This window comes from Taeniopygia guttata, chromosome 6 (assembly GCF_048771995.1).
Source record: "Taeniopygia guttata chromosome 6, bTaeGut7.mat, whole genome shotgun sequence".
Taxonomy (NCBI): domain Eukaryota; kingdom Metazoa; phylum Chordata; class Aves; order Passeriformes; family Estrildidae; genus Taeniopygia; species Taeniopygia guttata.
In genome coordinates, this window is record NC_133031.1 from 27,326,130 (window position 1) to 27,349,330 (window position 23,201).

Here is a 23,201-nt window from a genome sequence, read left to right on the forward strand (position 1 = left end):
GCCCCGCGTTCCGCTGCGCCGGGAGGGCGGGCGGGCAGGCGCGGGTCGTTCTCCCTCCCCGGTGGCGGTGCCCCCCTTCCCTCCCCCCGCGCCCAGACTGACAGCCGGGCGGGCGGAGGGTCGGCCCGGCACCGGCCCTGGCCCTGGCCGTGGCGGAGCGGTGCCCCACGGGGCTGAGCCTCGCTTCGCCGGGCGGGTGGCGGCGGGCCCGTCCCCGCTGTTAGGGACATGGACTCCCCTAAAGACCGGCAGTGGCCTCGCTGCCCTCAGAAGTTTGCTGCCCTCAGAAAAGCCGCTCGTGTCGGTTTCTAGAGGGTTCGCCCTGGCACCGCGTCTTCCGCGCCCGGGAGCTGGGCCGGGGAAGTTTCCGTCGCTTGCCCCGCGGCGGTGTGTGCCGCCTGCCCGGCCGCCGTGCCGCTGCTGCGGTCCCCTCCGGCAGGCCTGGAGCGAGGGGCTCGTGGGGTGCCAGAAGCGATCGCATCTCTGCAAAACTGTCAAGGGAAAAGTAACCTGTGCGGGCTTGGAAGTCTTATTAATGAGTGCAGTGATGTGACTAGAATTTTGCTGTTTCGTTTTCCACTCAGAAAGAGGGGAAAAAGCACTTCTGCTACACAGATGCAGTGGTGCCAGTGATACTTATCTGGCTAAATGAGAAGCTTGAAGACAAACCGAATGCTCTATAGTTAATAGGTGAAGCATAAGTAAGGCCTAAACTGATGATCTGTGCTGATTCAAGGTTGTTAAGTGCTCTGTATCTGATTTTCCTCCAAGCCATAACGTATTAGAAGAGGTAAGGGTTTTTAATCTGCTAACAAATATCTGGCTGTGGAGCTATTAGAATTGCCTTCTATTACTTTAAGATATTCTGCTTGAGTTGACGAGCAGGATACTGGGTGCTGCGCCGGTGAAGGTTGAGAACCGCTTTCGATATCATGTCCCAGACCGCCAAGTGGACTGAGCCTGTGTGCGGCCCTCAAGCAAAGCGCGAGTATGACAAAGCACTGAGGAGCTGCCACGGCCTTGGCGCTGGGCTTGAGCTGCTTTCCTGCGACAACTCCTTCAGCAAAGGCGCTGCCTTAGGCATCTCCATTAGCACTTTCTTAACAAAACCCAACAATGGTAACTAATGGAGGAAATGCTTTCAATTCTCTCACATTTGCAAAATACACACATGTACAGAAATACCTAAGTGCAATATATGTTTTGATGTTACCACAAATTTAAAGTATGAACGTTATTTTGAGTTGGGAATCACATCAGCTTTTATAAATATGTAAATAACTGGACTTTCAAACTTTCTGCAGAATGTGGTCCATAAATTTGATGCTTGATTTTCTTTTAGTCTGTTTGCTTTTAAATCATGGTTTGTAACTTAAGTCATGAAAACGTTCAAGGTTCTCGTTACCTACATTTTTATTTCTGATTGGAAATGCAGACTTGGAGATTTGCACTGAAACTGAAGCACTAATTATCTCTTCCTAAGTTCACTGGGCTGTTGCTGTGGTATGTGTGTAACCACAGTAATTTACACTTACTCAAAATCAGTCTTAAATTTTAAACTACAGTCTCTAAAGATTACCCTTATTTTCTCCCATTTACCGTGTGGATGCGTATTGCAAGTCAGATAGGTCTGTTGAGAATACTTCACAATTGTATTTCTGACGTGGTATGTGCTACGTATGAGGGCATCACATTCTTGCTAGTCATGCTTCCTAGCAGATTATAGGTAGAAGAACTTGAAATTGTTTCCTTTTGACCCTCCCTTTAATGGAAAGATTTGAGAGAGATGCTGTGTTCTGAGTGTTCTTTGTCATATTAATGTGACGTAGGGTGGCAAACACCAAACATCTCCATCTAAGGTCCTGCAACTTGATCTTATAGTTTTGTAACCATGTGGTGTAATTTGGTGTGTGCCTGTTTACCTGACAATTAATAAATGCACTGAATTGGAAATGCAGGCAAATTGTATGTACTTTGTTTTTCTGATATAACTTGGTATTTTATAAACTAAACTGAATATACAGTGAATAATTGAAAGGGAGATGTTAGGGAATATCCAGAATTGCTCTTCCAAATTTATTTCTGACACGATAGAACAGGTATTACAATGGGTAAAATACAATGGAAAGGAAAGCAGTGATTATTCTACAAAATGAAGTCATAGTTTCATTACAGGAAAGAAAAGACTGATCTTGTTTTTGAGCATTTTGTTTTTCTTGACTTTTTTCAACAGTTGCCATCTTTTTGCTTTCTGAGCTGCAGTAAACAAATGTGCAGTTGCAGAATGGTAATTCAGAGTCAAGTAGATCAGAATATTCTGTGGTGTTTAAGAAAACACCTCCCTGTTTGAAGTCTTTCATTATAATATCATATCAAATATACATTTTTCATTATCCCATTTAAACTTTGAAAGCTCTCTGGATTCCTTCTTTCTTCTCCTTCAGTAGTTTTGTTAGGAAGGTTTACAGATGTTAGGTGAAGAGCAATGTAATTTTAAAAAATGGCTTCCTACATGGGCAGCTGATAAAGCTTCATTGTGACTGCCGAGCTTTGAACAGGAATTAAAATTTAGTGAAACCGGAGATCTGAAATGTCTTAGCAGCTACACTGGCTGAACTCATGCAACACAGGTAGCATGTACTATATTCTTTAAATGTCCCTCTGCTTTAACATTTATAATGTAATTTTAATATAAAACTACTACTGAACCTCTAGTTTGAAATTCTCTGCTGCTAGTATCCAACTACAATACAATATAATTGAAATATGCTCTCTACATGTCTGTACTTTTTCCCTGAGTGACTACGTCAGTTGAGTTGATAGTAAAGGTCCAATGATAAGATTTACAAAGTTAAAGCATTCTATCTATGCAGGTTGTTGTGATGTTTGATGGGAAAATACTTCTTATTTTCCAAAACTACAAGCCTTATTGCAGTTAAAGCCCTCAAGCTGTAGAGCTGAGAATGAGAAATTGCTGGGAAATGGAAATCTGAATTTACATTCTTCAGAGGATGACTTACAAAAACATACCCTTCTGTATGAAGTAAAGCAGAAGACTGAGAAGAATGGTTGTAATGGTGTTGGCCAGTGTTCATAACCAGTTTCTGCTGCAGTTGTGTGGAAGGAATGGAAATGCAGGGTAGGGTCTGTAGTGTCAGCAAGTGAAACACGTATTGGATATCTCTGCAAAGACCAATGTGTGTTTGGAACTGTTTGTTGGCTTGGGGTTTTTCCCCCTCTCTCGGTAAGTCTGCTCTTATGAGAAAATTTATATGGTTTGAAAGTTTTGTTTATAATTTGCAGTTGCATTGCAAAATGTAAGTTTTAGGTGACCGGTTAGTGTCTGACGACTTTTATTACCTGCTGTTAGATTGGCTGGAGTGGCTAATCAGCATGAGAGAGTGGAGACTCCTATTAATAATTCCAGGTGTGTGATTCATTGCAGTCTGACAGAGCGACTAGCTGGAAATAACTGAGAGAAGGGATTGAGTGTTGGCTGTGGGTTAACTATAGAGATATTGCATGAAGAGTGCTTTCTATGAGAGTTCTTGCTGAAAACATTTGTCACAAGTAAACTCTGTGATTATAGGAGACCTCACTGTATTGAAATCTAACTCTTTGTATGCTTTTGGTTCTATAGATTTGTCATGGGTCATATCTGTCCAGTAGAAATTGAGCAGTTTTTAACTCCCTGTGTTGATACAGGAATATATATTTGGTTTACAAATTGAATAAAAGGCACCTTAAAACAATTGGGGGAAAGGCAAAATTAATTTTTTTTCTTTCCTAAGGGGTTGTGCCCTGGAGATTTTGAGCTTTTCTGGAAGGAAGATGGAATTTCCAACATCTGCGCCCAAGTTGTCATCAGTTTGTGCCAGTTCTGGGGGCAGAGAGGAGGAAGCATCTGGGTGCTGAGTGCTTTGAGCCCTTTATTTCCCTATAGCAGCAAGGAGAAAACTTGTTGGGAAAAATTATCTCCAGTTTATTTATTTTTTTTTAAAATCTAACCCATTATATTAAACATGGGGGTTTTTTATTAGCATCATTGTCTGTTTGTTTTGTGTAATGTGCGATTTTCTTTTTCCTTCTCCTTTTTTTTTATTTTTTTCCCTCCCCTACTCAAAGTCTCTCAGGAGAGATAAAATATGAAATGTACTCCCATTATATACATTAGTCATGGCAAATAGTTTGGCATATATGGCAAAGGCTAAGCTGTTACTTAACAAGGAGAAACACTGGTTTTACTGTTTCTCTTCTTACTGTTACTGATACAGGCTTTCCATACTTATTTGCCTTTTAAAGTACATATCCAAAATCTCTGTTTCTTCTCTACCTGATAGGGCTCTGAAAACTCAGAGTTTGTGTTGAAACCAATCTAACAGCCCCGAGTAGAGATGAAAACAATACAGACAGGGCTGTAGTTGTCTTAGCTGAGCAGCTTTACCAAAACAAGGGACAGGATCTGTAAAAGCAGCATGGTGTGGGACTTGCCAGGGAATGTGGGAAGCAAACCAACATTGTTAAGCTCCTCCTTGTGTTTCCCATTTATTGTCTCTGTATATTATGAAACAGACAGTGGGGGAAAATGCAGTTTTTCTGGAATTGTCTGGCTTCTTGCTGTATAGTTACTGAGACTCTTCTTGCACCTCACCCAAGATTAGAATCAGATTTTAAAATGCCAAATGTGTGTACCAAATGTGTGTATGAATGGAGGGGGCAGACAGGGCCAAACGGAGGATGCTTCACTTTTAAGTTTAGTTGTTTTCCAAAATCAGCATCAGCAATTACAATTATATTCAAGTCATGTAATTGAAATTTTTATTTATTTCTTTTTAAGTTTACTTTCTTTTTTTGATGGAAAACAATGACCCCTCCTTTTTATCAGCTGTGACCCAAAGGTTTAAGATTATTTAATCATACAGAGGTTATCTTTAAACAAAAATGACTGAAAGCGTGGAGTTTGGAACTTGGGTTTGTTCTGTTTGCTTGATTTTTTTTTCTTTAATCTCTGATTTAAAACCCAACAGCTTACTGGCAGAAAGGCAAAATAAAAAGATTGAAGAGAGATCACAGAGGTACGAAAGCAGAAAGGGGTCAGAACAAAAGAATTTAGAAGGAATGTATTGCATGCAAACATTTCCATTTAATCTGACTTTTACTATCAGTTATCAATCTATTCCTAGTTGCCCAGAAATGTCACATTTTAGTGGAGAGAGACATAATAGCAGTGATGCCAACTTTAGTGAAAATTTAAATAATGCGTGATTTATAAGAAGAAATACACTAAGTGAGTTTTGGAATACAACACACAGGAATGGAGTCCTCTTTAGTAAAACACAGTTCCCTGGATGTTGCTTTTTATTGGAAATTTAATATACTGTTCCCATCAATGGGAAGGCTGGCAAATATGTTCCTTTAGTTTTCCTCTTAATTCACGACTTGTCCTTTCAGACCTGTGTGCACCTAACAGTAAGAGTTGTGTGTGACCTGCTGAACTACTGCTAATGCTGTGGTGCTGAAATCTTCCTGATCTCATTTGGAGGGAAACCTCAGTAACCAATTCTGATACTTTCTGGGGGCTATCAAAATGGGAGGAACTAGATCTTCAAAGATACATTTTTACTTCACAGAGACTGTAGAAATTTATTTAGGATGGAAAAATGGGTTATTTTCATGAAATAATAATGTCAATCACTTTAAAATACTTAGCAAATAGAATCTGTTTCTCAGAAGAGTAAGTTGTCTTGATTTTTCTTTTATTTAAATGAATTAATTTCATATGATTTGCAGCTAGACACTTTATCAAACTGACTTTATTCCCCTGAATACACTCCTCCCTTTTTTCCTCCTCTTCATCCGTTGTAACATTTTATAGTTGATTTAAGGATGTAATCGCTCTGTTAGCCTCTGCCCCTCTCTATGTCCAGCTGCTTTCCCTTTGTCACGCTAATGACCCAACACAGTGGAGCTGTCACTTGACACAGAGGGGGAAACCAGAAAACGTCTCCCTTTGGGCTTTAGAAACGTTTAATATCTGTCCTGTTCTGACAGCTCAAACCTAGCCCGTTTTACAAATGCCTCTTGCCTATTTAGAAGAAAAGTGGAATAAAAGCATCGGGTATTCTGTTGCAGGAAGGGGGCAAAGGCTTGTTTTCGTTAAGGATCAGTAGGTATGAGTGCACAAGCAGTTACTTGGTATCAGGCTAACTGCATTTCTGGGTGTGTGTATGCAAACTTGTGAAATGGGAGTTTGACTGATGTTGATTATGCAGCTTGTGGTACAGTTATCTTGTGCATCTAAGGAACCACAAGGAGGATGCATTTGTTGTTAGTTTCCTCCATGTCTCTGGTGGAAGATGAGCTGAGCAGGACCAGGGTGGAGTTGTTCTTCGTGGCTGTTGCATGAATGATGCATTTCAGATTTGTTCTTTGCCATTTCTGTTGTTTAAAGATGTGCAGCTGTCTCACCAGCCTCTGCAGAGTGCTCCAAAGATGCCATGAGCACTGCCTGACTGTGACAGGAATCTGTAGCTCTGATGGCTGTGAGGAGCAGTCTATCTCCTGCATGGTTTTAACACTAAAACCTGTGTTATGTGAAATCTTAATGACAGTCACTCCTTGGAGAGAGATTCACTTCTGGATTGCTTCTTCTGAAGAAAAGGCTGGGACAGGATAAGGAGGTCTTTAACTTGTGTTCCTTGAGTAATGTCTCCTGCTGGCCAGGATGAACAGAGAAAATGACATTTTGGGCAGTTTATGAGCAAGCTCCCTGACAACTTCCTGATCACCTGGTTCCTTCTCTGACTTAGCAGCTTTTAACAAAAGCAGCTGGTGTTATCTAGTCTGAACTTTCCTCAACTTGGCATGAACTTATGATTTTCTGTAGATTAGGATGCAGAGTTTTAGAATTCAAGCAATGTCAAGTGTCTTGAATTTGGTAGTGTAAAAAGCTACAGTTTTGTGTGTCATGGCTTTACTTTTTTCCTGTATGTGCAGACATGTGTGAATTGATGGTGTCTGTGAGTTAGGGCCATTTTGGAAATGTGCAGGAGTTGCAGTGCATTTTTAATTATATTTTAGTATTTGTCTTAGGAAACAGGCTTTAAGTACCTCTTCAGCAAGTGGCTTGGTGGCTGACATTGCCTTTACTGAATTAACAAATACTGTCTGTTCCTGCAGGAACAAATCTTACTTCTCTGTCTGCTGATTAACATGCTTTCCCTCTAAGGGAAGATGCGCTAAGTAGTTTTATTAGGTTGATGACACATGCAGATCCTTACACTGACCAACTTCTACTGTTCTATTTTTGGCCTCATTTTTAAGAAAATATTTTAATGATGTCTTTCACACCCTTCTTTCTGTTCTTCTTGGAAGTAGAGTGAAAGTGGATTAACTTCTGGTACAGAGAAGGTTGCTCCAGTCCCTGCAGAGCTGGGCACAGCTATTGGTATTTGCATGGTTTGCAGTTTGGATGCTATTCCGGTGATTGTCAGAGGTTTCCTTGGCTCCTCCACATAAAATTCTGTCTGAGATTATTCATAAATCGGACTAAGGATGGCATTTGGAGAAAAGATGACTGTCATCTCCTGAAACCATAGAGAGAAATGTTAGCGAACTAGGATGAGATTTTTTTCAGCCCTAGGCTCCTCTTATCTTTCAAAGTCTTCCATTAACACGTCTTAACATTCACACCCTTGTTATCCATGCACTCTGCACCATCCATTTTGTGTCCCTCTCATGGCACATTCTTTTAAGGTCACCTACAGTTTTCCACCATCCTGCCAACTCACAACCAAACATTGGCCTCTTTTCTTTATTTACTGCTTCATTCAAGGTCACTGTTGTGTTCTGTAGCAACACCTTCTCATGGTGCAGACAGGGCTGACCCTTTTGTTGGCATCTTTTATTGACTCTTCTCTGAGAAGAACCAGGAGATTTGCCTCAGATTACTCTGCCATGCATTACACTTAGCAGAGTGTCATTGTTGAATCTAGAGGTGGACATGTTTGTAAGAACCTGAAAGAACTTCAGAAGAAAAGTAACAGAGGTGGTTATGTAGGCACCTCTGTGTGTGGCATGGACAAACAGGTTCATAGGTAAAGTGTTGTAATAAAATAATCAATGTTCTGTGGTACTTGAATCCAAGACAACTCATTTTCTGCACTTGAACATACCTCCTCTTTCTCAGCTTCTGATGAGTAAAAAAGAGCTAATTAAGTACTCCAAATTTGACAATAAAATTTAAATTAATCACATGTCATGTATCTTTGGTAGATCAGACTTCTGTAAAGCTTAGGGTCATTACTGTTCAACCCAGGTTTTGTGCATTGCAGATTACTAAAAGATTGAATTTCCTTCCAAAAAAAAAAAAAAAAAAAAAAAAGAGTTAAATAGAAATTTGCAAGGGCTAGAAGTGACTTCATCGTTTTGTGTAGATGGTTAAAGTATATCTGTGCAGAATAAAGCAATATGTCTTTATATTATAAATACAGAACATAATTTATAGCATAACAATGTTATAAATGGCATAAATAATGTTAGGTGGCCAAGAGTTTGCTTGTCAGTGGTAAATAGGACTTAAATTCCTCTTTGGATATAGTGTATATGCTGTGATCTTCTAAAGCCTTATTCATACACATGAGGATTATTTATGTGTATAAGGCTTTAAAGGATCAGATCCTATCATCTAAATTTGCTAGGCTTCATGACTCTTTAGTGTTTGTTTTTTGGTGTAATTGCTGACAGAAGAGACCTAATGTAGTAGAAGCCAAAGTAAGTAACTTAAAGTTAAACTTCCCTTTTAAAAGAGAATGTATTTGTGCAGGGAGGAGTACGGATCCATGCTCCTTTGTGGTCCTTAATAGCATATTAGAAGAGGTCTGACATGTTTTCAAACCAGTACTCTGGAGTGTTGAAGCCTCACCAGCTGCAGGGATTTGCAGAGTTGGAGGTGGAGAGGGGTCTACAAAGAGCCCTTCAGCTCCTCTGCACAGCGCTACCATTACAGGGGGCCATCACTGCTGTCTTCTCATTTGTGCTGAGCCTTTGGGAGAAATAAAGCATGGTCCTATAGCTCTCATCTAAGCTTGCTACTTGCTTTACTTTCTGTGTAAGTTCTCAGGATTTTTTGTTTGTTATTTTTGCTGCCCTTTTAAAATGGAATAATATGAAAATAGCAGATAAAATTTCAGAGAAGCTGTTATAAATTTTATATCCCCATCCATATGTCAAGAACTTAAAATATCAGCAAATAATGTTATTTTCTGGATCGCTGGCAAATTTTATGGAGAGATTCTGCTCTTAAATTGCAAGACAGCAGTTTGTAGTCTTTTCTGTACAACATACTGTCTCTTACTATGTATTTTGGTAGCACTTGTAATCTCCTTCTGCTCTGTAAAAATATAAGACCCTTTTATACAAAGATACAAACACTCAGAAGGGAGCCTCTGCATGCTTGTCTTATTGGTCTGTTTAGTGGGATAGATTTTTCTCGTACCCTTCTCTGAAGCATCAAAACCTACTGTTTTGCTTTGACATTTCTGTAATTTCAAACTGTATTATGTAGAAGTTGGGAGCAGTGTTCAAAGCCAAGGACTTGATTGGCAAGTTTTAGCTGTGAGTAAATTTTCACAGCTGATCCATAAATCCCCAACAGACCATTAGGAGCTTCGGAGCGGCTCTGGCAAACTCCCCTACAATAATTGTAGTTTTAAGTTTGTTATATTTAGTTTTCTCACCTCTTAGCTGGATGCCAGGGGGACCTCCCTAGAAGTAAACCAGCTCTGTATTTACTTTTTTTCTCCAAGCTAGCAGTTTGCACAAATAGCACAGCGTGGGAGGAGAGCTTGCTGGTTGGCTCCTGGTGGACAAAACAGAGACTGACCAAGAGTGTGACTTATGACAAATGGACCCCAGATCTGGGGTTAGACATTTTAGTAATTTGAGGAGACTTAAGTATATAATTTTTAGCCCTCCACCTCCACCCCCTGTTCTTAAGAAATAACAAAACCATCAAGGGATCAGGAAAAAAATGCATCTTCAAGCATGAACGTGACAGAGTTGTATATAACTGTGTGAGACAGAGAGGCAGCTCTTTATTTAAGTTCCCTGAGGTAATTGTACTTATTTATCTGTGGTGAAGCTGGCAGAGTGGCCAGCTTTTAGGAGTCAGCACTGCTCTAAGAACAGAACTGCATGGGTGGCAGCGGCGGGGGCAGCAGGCGTTGATGGTGGGAGTATTGCTGGATCACTTGGGAAGCTGGCTTGGAGAACACGTCCCCCTCGCATGCAGGAAAGCCAGTGCTGTAGGGACTGCATTGCATCTTCAGTAGGTCCTGGAGAATGCTTCTTCTATAGTGCTGCCAGGCAGCCTAATAAAGCCAGAGGTTCCTATCGTTGTTCCCCTGCATTTAGATCCTGCTGGGAAGGCTCTGAAGCCAACTCAGACTTGACTGCTTGTTTGAGCAAGCAATAAATATTTTCTATGTTTCCTTCTGAAATCGGAGCTGCTTTCCAAAAATGTACTCGCCTCTTGACGGAGTCTGGTGTATTACCTTGCTGAGGAGGGCTGTGTAGAAGGAAGATGTGTCTGGATGGTGAACTCTTTCAAAGGGTATTTTTTCTTTTTCAGAAGATAGAAAAATAAATTGAATGTCTTTGTCTTCTGCCACAGAAAACCAACCACTCATGCCTGGAATCCATGAGGGATTTGTTTACACAGGAGGGTGGAAGAGAATCATTATCTGAATGATTTAGGAAGGGAAATGAAGAAGAATTGGTCTTTGAATTTTCTTTTTTCTTTTTTTTTTTTTTAATTTATTTAGAGCAAGAAAAGCAGAAATCTCATTTATATTAAAATCTCTTTCAAACGAAAATGCCTTCATGTTACAATTTTAATTTAGGAGGTTCAGAAGTTTTGTTGATTAAGGTCTTGTTAGGATAATGATAGAGTAAGTAACTATAAATAGTGATGCAGTGAGTGATGATCTCTTCCTACAAACTTTGTGTTGAACTTAAGCAGGAGAAAGTAAAAATATCAGTCGACAACTTTCTTGCAAGGGAGCATCTCTAAAATAGAGGGGTCTGCAGTAAAACAAAAGGACTTGATCATCTCTTCAGTCTTTAGTTTCAAGTGCTTTAACTTCATTTGATGCAAGAAGTCAAGTGGAAGTTGTCATTCCAATGGTGGGGATAGAGTGCTCTTGATGCCTGGGCCTGTTTTGGTATCTGACACTTAAACTAGAAATGCTAGGAGTGATAAGAGTAAATGAGCTCATTTCATGTGTACAAATGAAATGCAGAGCATGCTTCTGCTGGGAGAAAACACAGTGACCTTCATCTGAACAGCATAATGGAAAAAAGTTTTCAGAACTGTATGGAACTTCTAACATAAATTGGGATTGGGTTAGGTAGGATTGTGGGGAAAAAACACATTGTGGTAATTAAAAATGCAAAACTGTGTTAAGATCAAAACCAAAAGATATCGGTTATATGGGTGTAAACAAATGACACACATCTTCCTAGGCTCATCTGCATAAGTGTTGTGCTCTGCTTTATTTCCTCAAGAGCTGAATGGATGGGAAGCAGATCACTAAAAGGGATAGCATGGTCCTTCTGTGCTTTTGGGAACACAGTTCACTAAGGCAATGCATTAAAGATCATAATGGCAGGGCATCCTCACCTAGGAAGTGTGGATCATAGGTTGTTAATGCAAATTTCACCTGACTTGCATTTCACTTCCCTGGCAAATAAAGCTTGCAAATGCTTGTTCACAGAAGGAGCTGGAGTGAATCAATGACCAGTATTAATGCATGTGAAATTTTACTGGTGGACCCTCAGATGAATCTATAAATAAATGTCAAGTATAAGAGGGGGGAATCTTTCTGATTGTTGCTCTAAAATACAAGCAAGGGAATGTAACTGTGGAAGAGAATGAGAGACTCTAGCAAGCTTGTTTTCACTGCAGGATTAACTCAGACTCCAGCCTAGGTTCTAACCATTGTTATCTATCAATAGAATTAGACTTAGTTTAAAATGTGCTTTTGTGACACCTGAGAATTTGGGGGATAATCTGACCTTCATTTGCATAGATGACAATTTGGGAAGAGTATGTCAGAAAAATAACCTACAAGCTGGTTAGCCTTCATTTCCACAATTCCCTGAAGGACATAAAAGTGTTCAATGTGATACTATTGAACAAGAAGAATTTCAGTCCTGCCCTGCTGTCAAAATTTGCCAGCCTGAAACACTGCTGGATGGGCAGGGACCCAAAAGGAGGAGCTTTTGCTTGGATTAGGTTAATCAGAGAAGTGTCAGGAAGGTAAAATGTGTGAAGGAGCCATACCCAGAGGAAGAATCTTCCTTTATTTGGGAAGATTCTCCCAGATTCTTTGGGAGAGCCTGGGCATTATGCCAGCATTACGTAGGACAACATTTCTTCCCTCCTGCACCCACCCACCTTTCTGGTTGGTGTTGGCATTTTTTTTCCCAACTCTTAATTAAAATGAGAACGAAGTTAAGGTATAAACTCAGTCATTTGCTTTTCTCTCCTCATGATAGAAAACTACAGATTTGGTAATTGCAGTAGGTGACTGATGGGAAAACAAAGTGTCTACTCCTGCGTGGATGTTATTTACCTGTGAAGTGGCCAGAGCAGTAGGGACGTTCTCTAGCTTCTGTGTTTGTCTTTGAAAGTAAAGTGATTTGAAGAAGCAAACCAGAACTTTTTCCTGGTTGAAAGGGTGCCTAGGCTTATGTACGGCCACAACAGGATATTAATAGAACATACTGCATTTCCTTCACATAAAAATACGAAGGGCACTTTGCTGAGAAAAAATCCTGCTGTCCCTTTCTGTCTTTGGGACCAGCTCATCACCCAGCTAAAATTAAAACATGAAGTCAGGCAGTTCTTGCTCTCTATTTTTAAACTGCTTCAGCATATGAATGTGAGTGTGAAATCTTTCTTTAGGCCTCTCTTAACTTAATTACCTACTTATTCAAAATATTCTCTTCTCAAATTGCTGAGCTATAATTATATTAATCTTTTCTGTAGACACACTTTTGCTTCTTTATATTTGTTTAATTAGTTTTATGCTTAATTTGTAGCTCTGTTATTATTTGCAGTGATGGAAACCTCATGGTAAGTGTTTAAAATCTATTTTGATATGTTAAAATTTAGCACATAGATAAGGTTTTTGTATATCTGTTCCATGTGCTCTTCTGGAAGATATAATGAGGAAGTGCACTTCCAAAAAAGGTATTCAAATTAAATTAAAGGGAATGTCTTTTTATTCTTTCATTTCTTCACATATTTTGCTTTGTGCGAGCTTATTCTTATTTTATTTTGGTTTTATGTCTTTTCCTTTGTTTGTGTGAAAGGGGTGATGTGATCCCAGAACAGGAGGTGCAGTGGAACTACTTATATACCGTAGATTAGTAGCGTTTTTCTGCTGATTTAGATATACTGAATTCTTCTTCCTGCATTTCAGTGAGTTTGAAAAATATCCATGCAACTTCCTTTCAAACTGAGCTGCCTTTGCTTGCCTAGAGCCCTGGTGTTTTCCAGTGGCAGTCTCAGCCTGCAGAGGGTGTGCTTCCTCCTGCAAACCCTCTGCTCCCAGCTCAGCGCCCATAACACCCCGTCCATGAACACGGTGTTCAAAACCCAGCGCTGCACCCAGAGGTACCAAGGAAAAGGGTGTCTCTGTTCCCTGTGGCATTTGTCCCTTGACTTCTTTGACTTTCAGCTGTTTGAAGCACAGGCTGTGTGACTTATTCCCAACTGACCCCTGTCACTGAAAAGGACACTCCTGAGAGAACACAGCGCTTCTTTACGTACTTGTGTAACTGCTCTTGATCCTAACCAAAGTGCAAAATGGAAGAAACCTTCTCAGTGTTTTCCTGGTTCATTTGCTTTTATCAGTGGGGTGTAGCTGTGGCATCAGAGATTTTGGGAAGAATTTTCCCAGCAGTTTCCTCTGTCTGGCTAAGCAGTGATCAGGCTCCACTGCATGGGGTTCTTTGTGTTCTGTCAGGTAAATGAAGCTGGGTGAGGTGATCAGTTTTAAAAGTCATTACCTTCAACATCCACATACTCGTGCAGTATGCATAGGGGAGTCTATTTGCACTCCCACCCTTGACAGTTGAATGAGTAAATCCTGTGCTACAAACTGTCTTTAGGGTGGCGGTACCTGGGCGTGGCTGTAAGTGTGATTACATCTGCCCAGGCAAACCCCACTTGCTGTTCTCACTGCTGGACTTTCACACATCTTCTGCTTACCAGAAATTCCAGAGATTTCATAGAATTGGGTATTGGATGACAGCGCATTTCTGTCACTGGTGAGAAACATGTTGCTATTCACAGTGGTTAGTGTCAGCGTAGTTAGATAGCCAGACAGTGATATTCAGTAACAGAAACCTGGAGTCACAGTCTTTTGGACATGTCTTCCCGTGCCAATCTTGGTGCCTGGAACAGTTTGCCCATTAATTTTTTCCAAGCTGCCACCCCCTCTCTGCCCTCTCCAGAAAACCCTTGGCAAACCATCTCTTCTGTAAATCCTCCTGCCTTGGCTGGCTGCTGTCTCTCTGTTCATGCTCTCCTGTACTGCTGCCCATTTTTTACTTCAGATTAAAAGTTTGTCAGCACAAAGATTTATGTGAGCATATTACATCCTGTAAAGAAAAACACAGACTGCTTATTCTTTGAGAAATGTAAAATTTGATTTTCAGACTTCAATACAGATGTGATGTTCACCTAAACAGTTTAAAAGAAATAATACTAATTACATTAATAGATCGCCTTTTCTCCAATTGAGACTGTAGTCCAATGTTAAAAATGTCAAACTAACAGTACCTGCAAGACTTCTGCTTCTGTCATCTTTGTCTGCATCTTCTGCTGCTGTTTAGCTTTCTAAATGGATTAGTTTTGTATGTTTATTTTTGTAAATGAATTAGTGAAACATATTGACAAAAACATCTTGGAAAAATCAGTGGGTTATAATGGTGTTCACATACTTCTGTGCTTGAAATTAAGCCTGAAAAAATTTCCCTCTGGAATATTACATTATGTTTTGGCCCCTGGAAATGAAGCACCTGACAGCATTAAGCTATCAGAAGGATTTCCAGTCATGGGCAAGCAGCCATTATGTATATGTTGATCCACAGTAGGAGATCTGGACAGCTTTTGATTTACTGGTGCTCATCTGTTCAATATGAGCTGGCGATCAGGACAGCAATTACCTTCAATATTGATTGAAGAGTACTGAAAAAGAAAGGAGAATTTTATGCATGCAGGTCTAGAAGAATTGCTGATTGTTCTCAGTGATCTTAAAAGTGCACTTCTCAAGGTGGCAAGAAGAACTATTTTGTAATATCTATGCCTGTTTAAAAATATCTTACCAGCTTTATCTTATTTTAAAGCAGACATTTTGAATTCTCCAATGTCCTTTTCAATAGATGGGGCTAAATAACTGGAGATTTAGAAACTCTGTTTTTTAGCAGCTTGAGCATTTATCCACTTGTTTGAATGCTGCAGAGTTCAGATTAACAGATTTATTAGCTGAGCTAAACATTTGGTTTTTAAGGCTATAAAAATTCTAACATTTTCTTCATATTTGGGCTTTAAGTAGTTGTAATAGTAGACTTAATTTGAAGAATTTGAAACATCCTCCTTTCTATTCCAAAAACGGCGCATGAACTGTATTTATTTAAGTGGGTAATAAAACTAAAGAGCCAGGTCATAAAGCACTTTTCACTGAAATGAATAAAAATAATGGCAAAATTCCTGTCATGTGATCTGATAATGAAAGCAGACCTTGTGTTGCGTATTGTGCAAATAGAATAGAAAACATCTATCTTAGTGTTAGTAATAGATATGTGTGTAATACATCAACATTTTTGTGTGTGCATGTGTTTTCTGGGGTGAGTATGTTTGTGCACTTTTATACAGATTTATTTTTGTAAGGAGCTCTTATTTTAGAGATTATGCACAATTTTAGCTATTAATATTACTAACCTTTCCCAATATATAAATACTCCTGGTCTCCCACACAGCTGCTGTGCCATCCAAAAAGGCCTGTGCTCCTTTCAACAGTCAATTGTGTAAAATCAGAACTACAGAAAATCTCTTGGTTTCTTACCAAATTTCTGGGGCTGCTTGGGTCAAAGCATTGATATGGTGGAAACTGACTTTATATTTCTAGGGCACAATTTTAGAAACAAATGGTTTGCTTTTTTCCAGTTGAGATTTCAGATTATTGCATGACCTGTCACATGACCTAACTTTTACAGTAACTTCTAGAAAGTACTCCTTCTATAGGTTTTGCCACATTTGTAATAAATTTCTGACAAGGTTAGCCTGACCTGAGTGTTTGAAGAGCTGGAGATCATGGAAGAGTTGAGATTGTATCAATGTAGCTTTGTATGGAGAGTGTATGTGTTTGTTTATATATATATATATATATATAAAGAAACATATATACACATATATATATACGTATAGACACACAGAGACATAGATATATTTTCTTCATCTGTGAATAATCACTCTATTGTGTATCTCCTTAGGGATACTGAAGTCTTGGAAGTAGAATGGGAATGGCTGCCTGGGAAAGCCAATCCAGAGGTTTCATTTACTGAGCTCTCTGCAGGTTGCCCTGTTAAGGGCTTGGCTTTGTCTTACTGGAAAAAATATCTTAAGGAGCATGGTGGGATTTGTCAACCCAGAGCTATTCGTAAAGGGGATTCACTGTGAAACTAAACTGCTGAATGTTGTTGACCCCTGTTGGCTTTCAGCCGTGGAACAAGTTTCACAGACAAGGATCTAAGGGCTGTTGTGCAGACTTTTCTTCATGTCAGAAGCTGTGCTAGGCAAGGAGGAAGGCTGGCTTCTCTTGTAGTGAGAGCCCTGCAGCACATGCATCCTGGGCCAGGAATAAGCTAGGATGCTGGACATTACTCCTGGGAAAAGTGGGTGACACTAAAGGCGCCTGTGACTATACAAGACGCAGTGTCTGCCGAGTTGCTCTGAGGTGCATTCTTAGGGCAGCATTTCTCTTCAGCAGCTGACCATGAGCAGTTTTTTTCTGCCCATCAGCACAGGAGTGGTGGATAGACCAGGAATACTCTATAGCCCCTGGAACTGCAGCAGTTCTGCCCACTGCCAAGCCTGTCCCACCCACTCCATGAGCTATGACCCATCTTTCTGTGTTGTTGTCTTCTTTTGAGTCTCTCTGTACCCCTAATAGAGGGTATTAAGCAGACACTGGGGAATGTTCAAATCACCTTGCTGGCCCTGGAAAGCTCTATCCCAGTACAGTTTCTCTGAGCTAACTAATCTGCTGCAAGAAAACTTACCAGTGGAGATATACATTGGTACATAATTGGTTAAGGATATAAGCTGAAAATCGAGTTTGTACTTAGGTATGGTTTTATTAAGAACAATATCCTACTTAGGATTTTGGTAACATATTTTACAAATCACTCTTCAGATGCTCTTTCTGGAACACATATTTTACAAATCACTCTTCAGATGCTCTTTCAGAACTCAAACAGTCGTATTATAAATGAAGAATGGATTCAGGAGGCTTCACAGTATTGGTGATTATATTGTAATGCTTTCCAGATGGTAGAACATGATGTAATCCATACTGCCCAGTTTGTTTCACTGCACTGGACACTGTTATACTCAGTAAGTAACCAAGAGACTCTAAGAAGCTCATCAGGCTGCCATGAACAATAGCTGGTTAATCCATATGTTCTTTATTATGTTATGAAAACTGCAGATTAACAAATCACTCGGTGAATGCAGGAAGATTGATTGCTACTCAAAGCTCTTCAAGAACTGGATATGCAACTCGGATTAGCTTAGCTCAAGCTACACATTGGTGAATGAATTCCATTTTCCTCAGGGCTATGAAGTAGTTTGCATCTGTTCAATTGCAAATTCCCCTAGCTGCACTGGGTAGTTTTGATTCCTCTTTGGAGAAATGGCAGGAATGTTGATTTGTTGCTGTTTACATTGATCTGAAATAAAATCATACCATTAGCATCACTGGTTGTGTGGGCATGGTAGCTAAGGTCAAATTAATTGCAGCTTGCAGTTGCTCATAATTCTGCCAGTGTTCGTGCAGTAATGTTGTTTACTAACTGGTGCTTTTATTAGGCTGACAGACCATCATTTGAATGGCAAAGCCATCAAATTTAAGTAGGCACTTAACTCAGGATTTTCTCAGCATTAATTGAAGGCGCCAGGGGTACTGTGCTGGGACAGGTGCAATGTTGCTGTGAAGAGGGAGGATTTGAGAAGTACACGGGGAAGGAAAACTCCCTGTGCATCCTGACATTCAGCTGTGTAGGGTTTTTCTCACTTGAACCCACATACAAGAAGTGTTCAAGGGAGATTAGGTCTGGGGTAGGAGGTTTCAGTCTGCTGGAAGTTATCCTGTAGAGTGGGTTTTGTAGGCACTTCTTTAGGCTATCCTACCCTTTGGTTGAATCCAGAAAAATGGGATGGAAAGAAGAACAGCAAAAGAGACATAAATGCATAGTTTTAACTAGCTTCTGGAAACGAGAAAATTTCCTGAGGTGGGTTTAGGATCTTGCAATTGTCTAAATATCCATGGACCATCTACCCATAGGTTGCCATTGACAGGTTCAGATCACTGGGTTACTTGATATGATCTGGCATAGCATTTTGTACCGTCTGTAGGATTTCAGGCAAGGAGGGTTGGAACAGGAGCTGAGAAACACTGGAAAGAAGAGCAGTTTCCAGCACCATTGTTTTTTAATGGTTGTGTGATGCTGTTTTGCCCAGGGATTCCCTCATCTGGTTTTTATCATGCATGGCATTGATTAGCTGCTATCTGTTTTTATTTTTCAAGTCTCTGGGGAATTCCACACTTCAGTGTCAGATCAATGCCTTGTAGGGAAGGATGGAAAGAGGAGAGGTTTACATGATGCACATATCTCATTTTACAGTTTCCTGATGATCTTCAGTTTGGCTGTTTGTAAGGAGCATTTGTTGTTCATAGTCACTCAGCCAGGCTTGTTTATTGGCTTAAGTTGTCTTTGCTTACTGCAGTGTTGCTGGTGATTAAAGTGTTTTGCCATTCTGATTGCTTCAGCTTGTCCTCTGAAACAAAATTAATGACAGTGGCTTTTGGAAATTGAAGAGTAGCAGAGACCTAATTATATTTTTCATTAGCTATTCCTCCTGGCCCAGGCAAAGAGCTGTGATGCTCAGTTTCATGTAACCTCTTTGCTTCTTTTTGCAAAGAGTTTGTGGTGAATGGGCTCATCAGTGATGTAAGGGCTGAGAGAGGGGACAGAGGTGGGAAAAAGGTCTTGAAAGGATGCTCTTTTCATGCCCTTCTCCCACAGAATTTCTCCCTTTCCTCCTCTGCTCCTCAGCAACTATTTCATCAGGTTTTCTCCCACACAAAATCTTTTTAGTCTCCCTGATGTCCTGCCATGTCCAGATCTGCAGTATTCCTAGTTTTTTCTCCTTTACGAAGCCTTCTTTGATTTTAGATTTTTTTTTTTTTTTTTTTGTGTAATAATTGGCTGCTTCTTCCTCAACAGCTGAACCTTGTATATAAAGCACAAAGTAGAACTACCCATTGCTTCTTCCTGTTTGTAAGAAATGCCATAGAGAATCACAGCAGACTGGACACCTGGAAGAGTTTTTGCTTAGAAATCCAGCCCACTGAAACAGTTTAAGATGGTAGGAATAGAAATTCAACATTTGTTTGACTGAGAGAGGCCAGAGATTTTCAGACTTGAAAACAGAGAAAACTTTATTTTCTGGAAATGTAACATTTATCTAAAGCCTGAAACTGCTCTATTAACAGCAGCTTTCTAGCATTGCAGGGTCTCTCCTCAAAAAAAAAAAAGTACTTTCTTGATCAAGGAGGGAGCAACTGTAAAAGACATTACCTTCCTGAGGAGGAGTAGGGAATCTTCTGTGATTCTAGGAACCCTTTGCTGTATTTTAAAGAGGCTATAAAGTGAGTGGGGATCCTGCCTGGGAGGATTGTTGGTGTGCAGAGTGCTGCTGTAAGCATAGATTTTGTGTTGGCTCAGTGCACAGACTGCAGGGCTCGCAGCCGTGAGCGCAAAAGGTCAGGATCACATTTAGCCTATAACTATCAACTCTGTGATACACTATTAGTCATAGAAACTTGAGAAATTTGTTAGATACCCTGAGTTTGATTTGGATATCTCGGGACAGTTTTTAAAATTCCATCGCACTTTAAAGTGGTATTGCCAGGAGGAAAATCAGTTGATCAAAAGACATTGTTTTTAAAATATTTTATTTCTCTTCTGCTTTTTGTCTATTTGCCATCATCTTCCAATTTTAAAAGAGCAAAGTTGCATGTCAGTGTAAAAACTGTCTGTCTAGAAGTAAATTATTTAGGAATAATATGGTTAAAATACTTTCATGCATCTATTCAGTTGCATCAGTAGTACAGGATCATTTTAGCACAAATGGGTTAAAAATTTTTTCAGATACAAGTGAGATATTTTTAAAATTATGCAAATGTTCCTTTAAAATTCTTAACTACATTTTTCTTCCCATCTCAGCTCTCAATTTCTAATTAACTCAAATTAGGCAATTTTTGTTGATCAGTAGTGCAGTACTGTATTTTGTCGTTGTTTCTTAGGAGCTGTGTTTATCTAAATCCGCCATGTCAAACTGTAACTTTTATAGAAAAGCTACAGAGCAAACCATAAACCATTTATCCTGCATAAGTCACTTTAGTCATTAAACATCAGGTTGTGCATATTAACCTTGCCCTCTTTTTGTTAAAGGGAAAGTCTTTTATGAAGCAGTCACAGGACTTGGTCTGTTGTTCTACTTACAGATTTTTTTTTTTTCAGAAATCATAGAACAGGATCTCAAACTGTATTGTTTATTTATTTCCCATTGATAATAGATAAGATCAAACCAATAACCATCCTTGTTGGAAGTCTTGTCCTATGCAGAGACTCTTTTGAGTAGGTTAGTGGGAAATGATATACAGCTGCCGTATGAATGGGACAAGCAAAATGGAAAATCACTTATGTTCCTCCATTGGTCAACAGTAACATACTGTGACACATCAATTTTACTGCAATTAAATATTTTCTATTTAAATTTAACAAAATAATGTTTCACATTTGTTCATATTGTAGCTCATTCTTGCTTATTCTATCAGTGTATTTCTTCCCTCAAAGACAACTGCAGAAATGTCCCATTTTTGTGCTTGCTCTCTTGATAACTGGAGCACAGAAGATGAAATCATTAGCTCAAGAAGCTGATACTTTATGAGTAAATTTAAAATTATTTCCCATTCTTGGATATATATGTAGTGGAGAAGGAGGCCACATGTTTTTATTTGAATCCCATCAAGAAAATTGCATGTCACTGAAAAAACCCTCTTCCAAAAGCCAGAGTTAATTTTTCTGGCAAAAGAAATTCCTGTGGAATTAGAATCTCAGACTGGAGACAGGCAGGTCAAATTCTTTATCACTTCTAAGCTAAACATATATAATAATATTTAGCTTAGAATTTTGTTTAATTTATATAATGAAAGCTATTTAGGCATGTCTGGATCTCCTTAGTGGTATTTTGAATTATTTTTAGAGTATATACTGGATAAACTTTTTTTTTTAACATCAAATGACTTTTTTTTTGGCTTAGGCTTGGATAGAATTCAGTACTTTTCTTTAGTTCAAATTTGTGAATACAAATATTTTAAATAAGAGGTAGTCACATTCAAGAAGAAATGTAATTGAATAATGTTAATTTCATTGGTTTAGTGAGTGGTTTTGTTCTGTCCTATACACTGATACTTTGTCAAATGTGATTAGTTAAATACTACTTAATAATACCTGTGCTTTCAGTTACTATTTACACATAATTTCCCCCCTTGATTTAGTGAAATTTTTGTTCTCTGCAACTATTCAATGCCTTAGAATTCCATTATACCTGAAGATTTTGAAAGGCAAATATTAATTACTTTCTAAACCTTTCTGATATTGAATTTAAAGCATAATATGAAATATATGTTTGTGTATCGTATTGGAAAACTGTCTCAGTACTCAGTCTATAGAACAGACAATTTTAGAATATGCAATTTTAAAATAAAAGTGAAGATTTTCCTTAAAAAAGAAGAAAAAAGTTTCTTATGCAAGAGAGCCTTCCACCAGAAAATGTTTTTGTTCTGTTGGTTTGCAAGGAAATCTGCATGTCTCATCTAAAAAGCATTCCACCACCTTTTTATTAATCAAACTGCATATCTCAGAATCTGGTTTAATTTTATTATTAAATGATGAAATTCTGTAGTGGAGGAAGTGTGGATAAAAGTCTGCGTATTCGGATTAGATAAAATGAACTGATTTTTTAACTTGGAGCACTAGTGGATCCTGGTAGATAATCTTGTTCAATACATTTACAAACTCTAGTTTACATTAACTTACAGATTGTCCTGGCCTTAAGTTCTGTTTCAAGCACCCTGTTCCTTTTCAAAAGATAAATTTTCCGTAGGTCAGTGCTTATCTGCCTGGCTTCCTGGCTGACTGGGATTTAAGCTATACTGGCTTGGACAACACAAGCAGTTGAACCGTGTGAACTCACAGGAGTGCTCAGCCAGAACATGGGGAATTACTGAGTTTCTATCAGAGGAAAGCAGACAAAATTTCATGAGAGGAAAAACGCAAAAACAAAGATAATGAATCAGAAAAGGTAGTGTATTCATTTGACCTGATGAATAACTTAGAATAACTTCTTAAGTTAATGCTATTTTTTCCTTGATAGATAAGAAGGAGAACACATTGTATCACACTGCTGTGTGGATTTCCAATCTTTTGTTAAGCATTTGTGCCTTCAGTGTTGGATATTGTGTTGAGTAAAAAAGGCAGAAGGAGGTCTGTGTGTTTTGGTTTTAATTTTTAGTGGAATGGGATAGTAGCGGTTTGGTGAAGCGGTTTGAAAGCATAATGTACAAGAGAAAGGACTTCAGGGTAGGATTTATTGTTCTTAATTGGTCTTGAAAAACATGCCTTTTCTTAAATATCATTCAGAGTTGTTCCCAAATGATTCCGCAGCAGATATGGGTGCTGTTTTTCTGAAGTGCCTAATGTGCTTTGCAAAATGACTAAGAATGAGATAACTGTGGAAATGTTCTCTGCTGCTTTCAGATGCAGACAGTCTATTTTTGACC

General features: G+C 39.1%; 1 protein-coding gene and 1 long non-coding RNA gene across 5 annotated transcripts in view; both read left to right on the top strand.

Annotated features, from left to right (window-relative positions):
* RBM20 (RNA binding motif protein 20) overlaps positions 1-23,201 on the top strand; it is a 104,445-nt gene that overhangs the window by 2,244 nt on the left and 79,000 nt on the right. Inside the window, exon 1 of one of the 4 annotated variants that reach the window (XM_072931244.1) lies at positions 20,518-22,723. The exons of the other annotated variants lie outside the window; for them this stretch is intronic. Within the exon in view, the coding sequence (XP_072787345.1) occupies positions 22,710-22,723 (14 nt within the window). The 5' untranslated portion in view covers positions 20,518-22,709. Of the gene's footprint in view, positions 1-20,517; positions 22,724-23,201 lie in introns of those variants that run through there. 4 annotated transcript variants of the gene reach the window in all.
* Positions 6-4,042, top strand: LOC140684459 (uncharacterized). The gene is made up of 2 exons (XR_012056740.1): positions 6-3,244; positions 3,792-4,042. It is a non-coding gene; the product is annotated as an uncharacterized lncRNA (long non-coding RNA).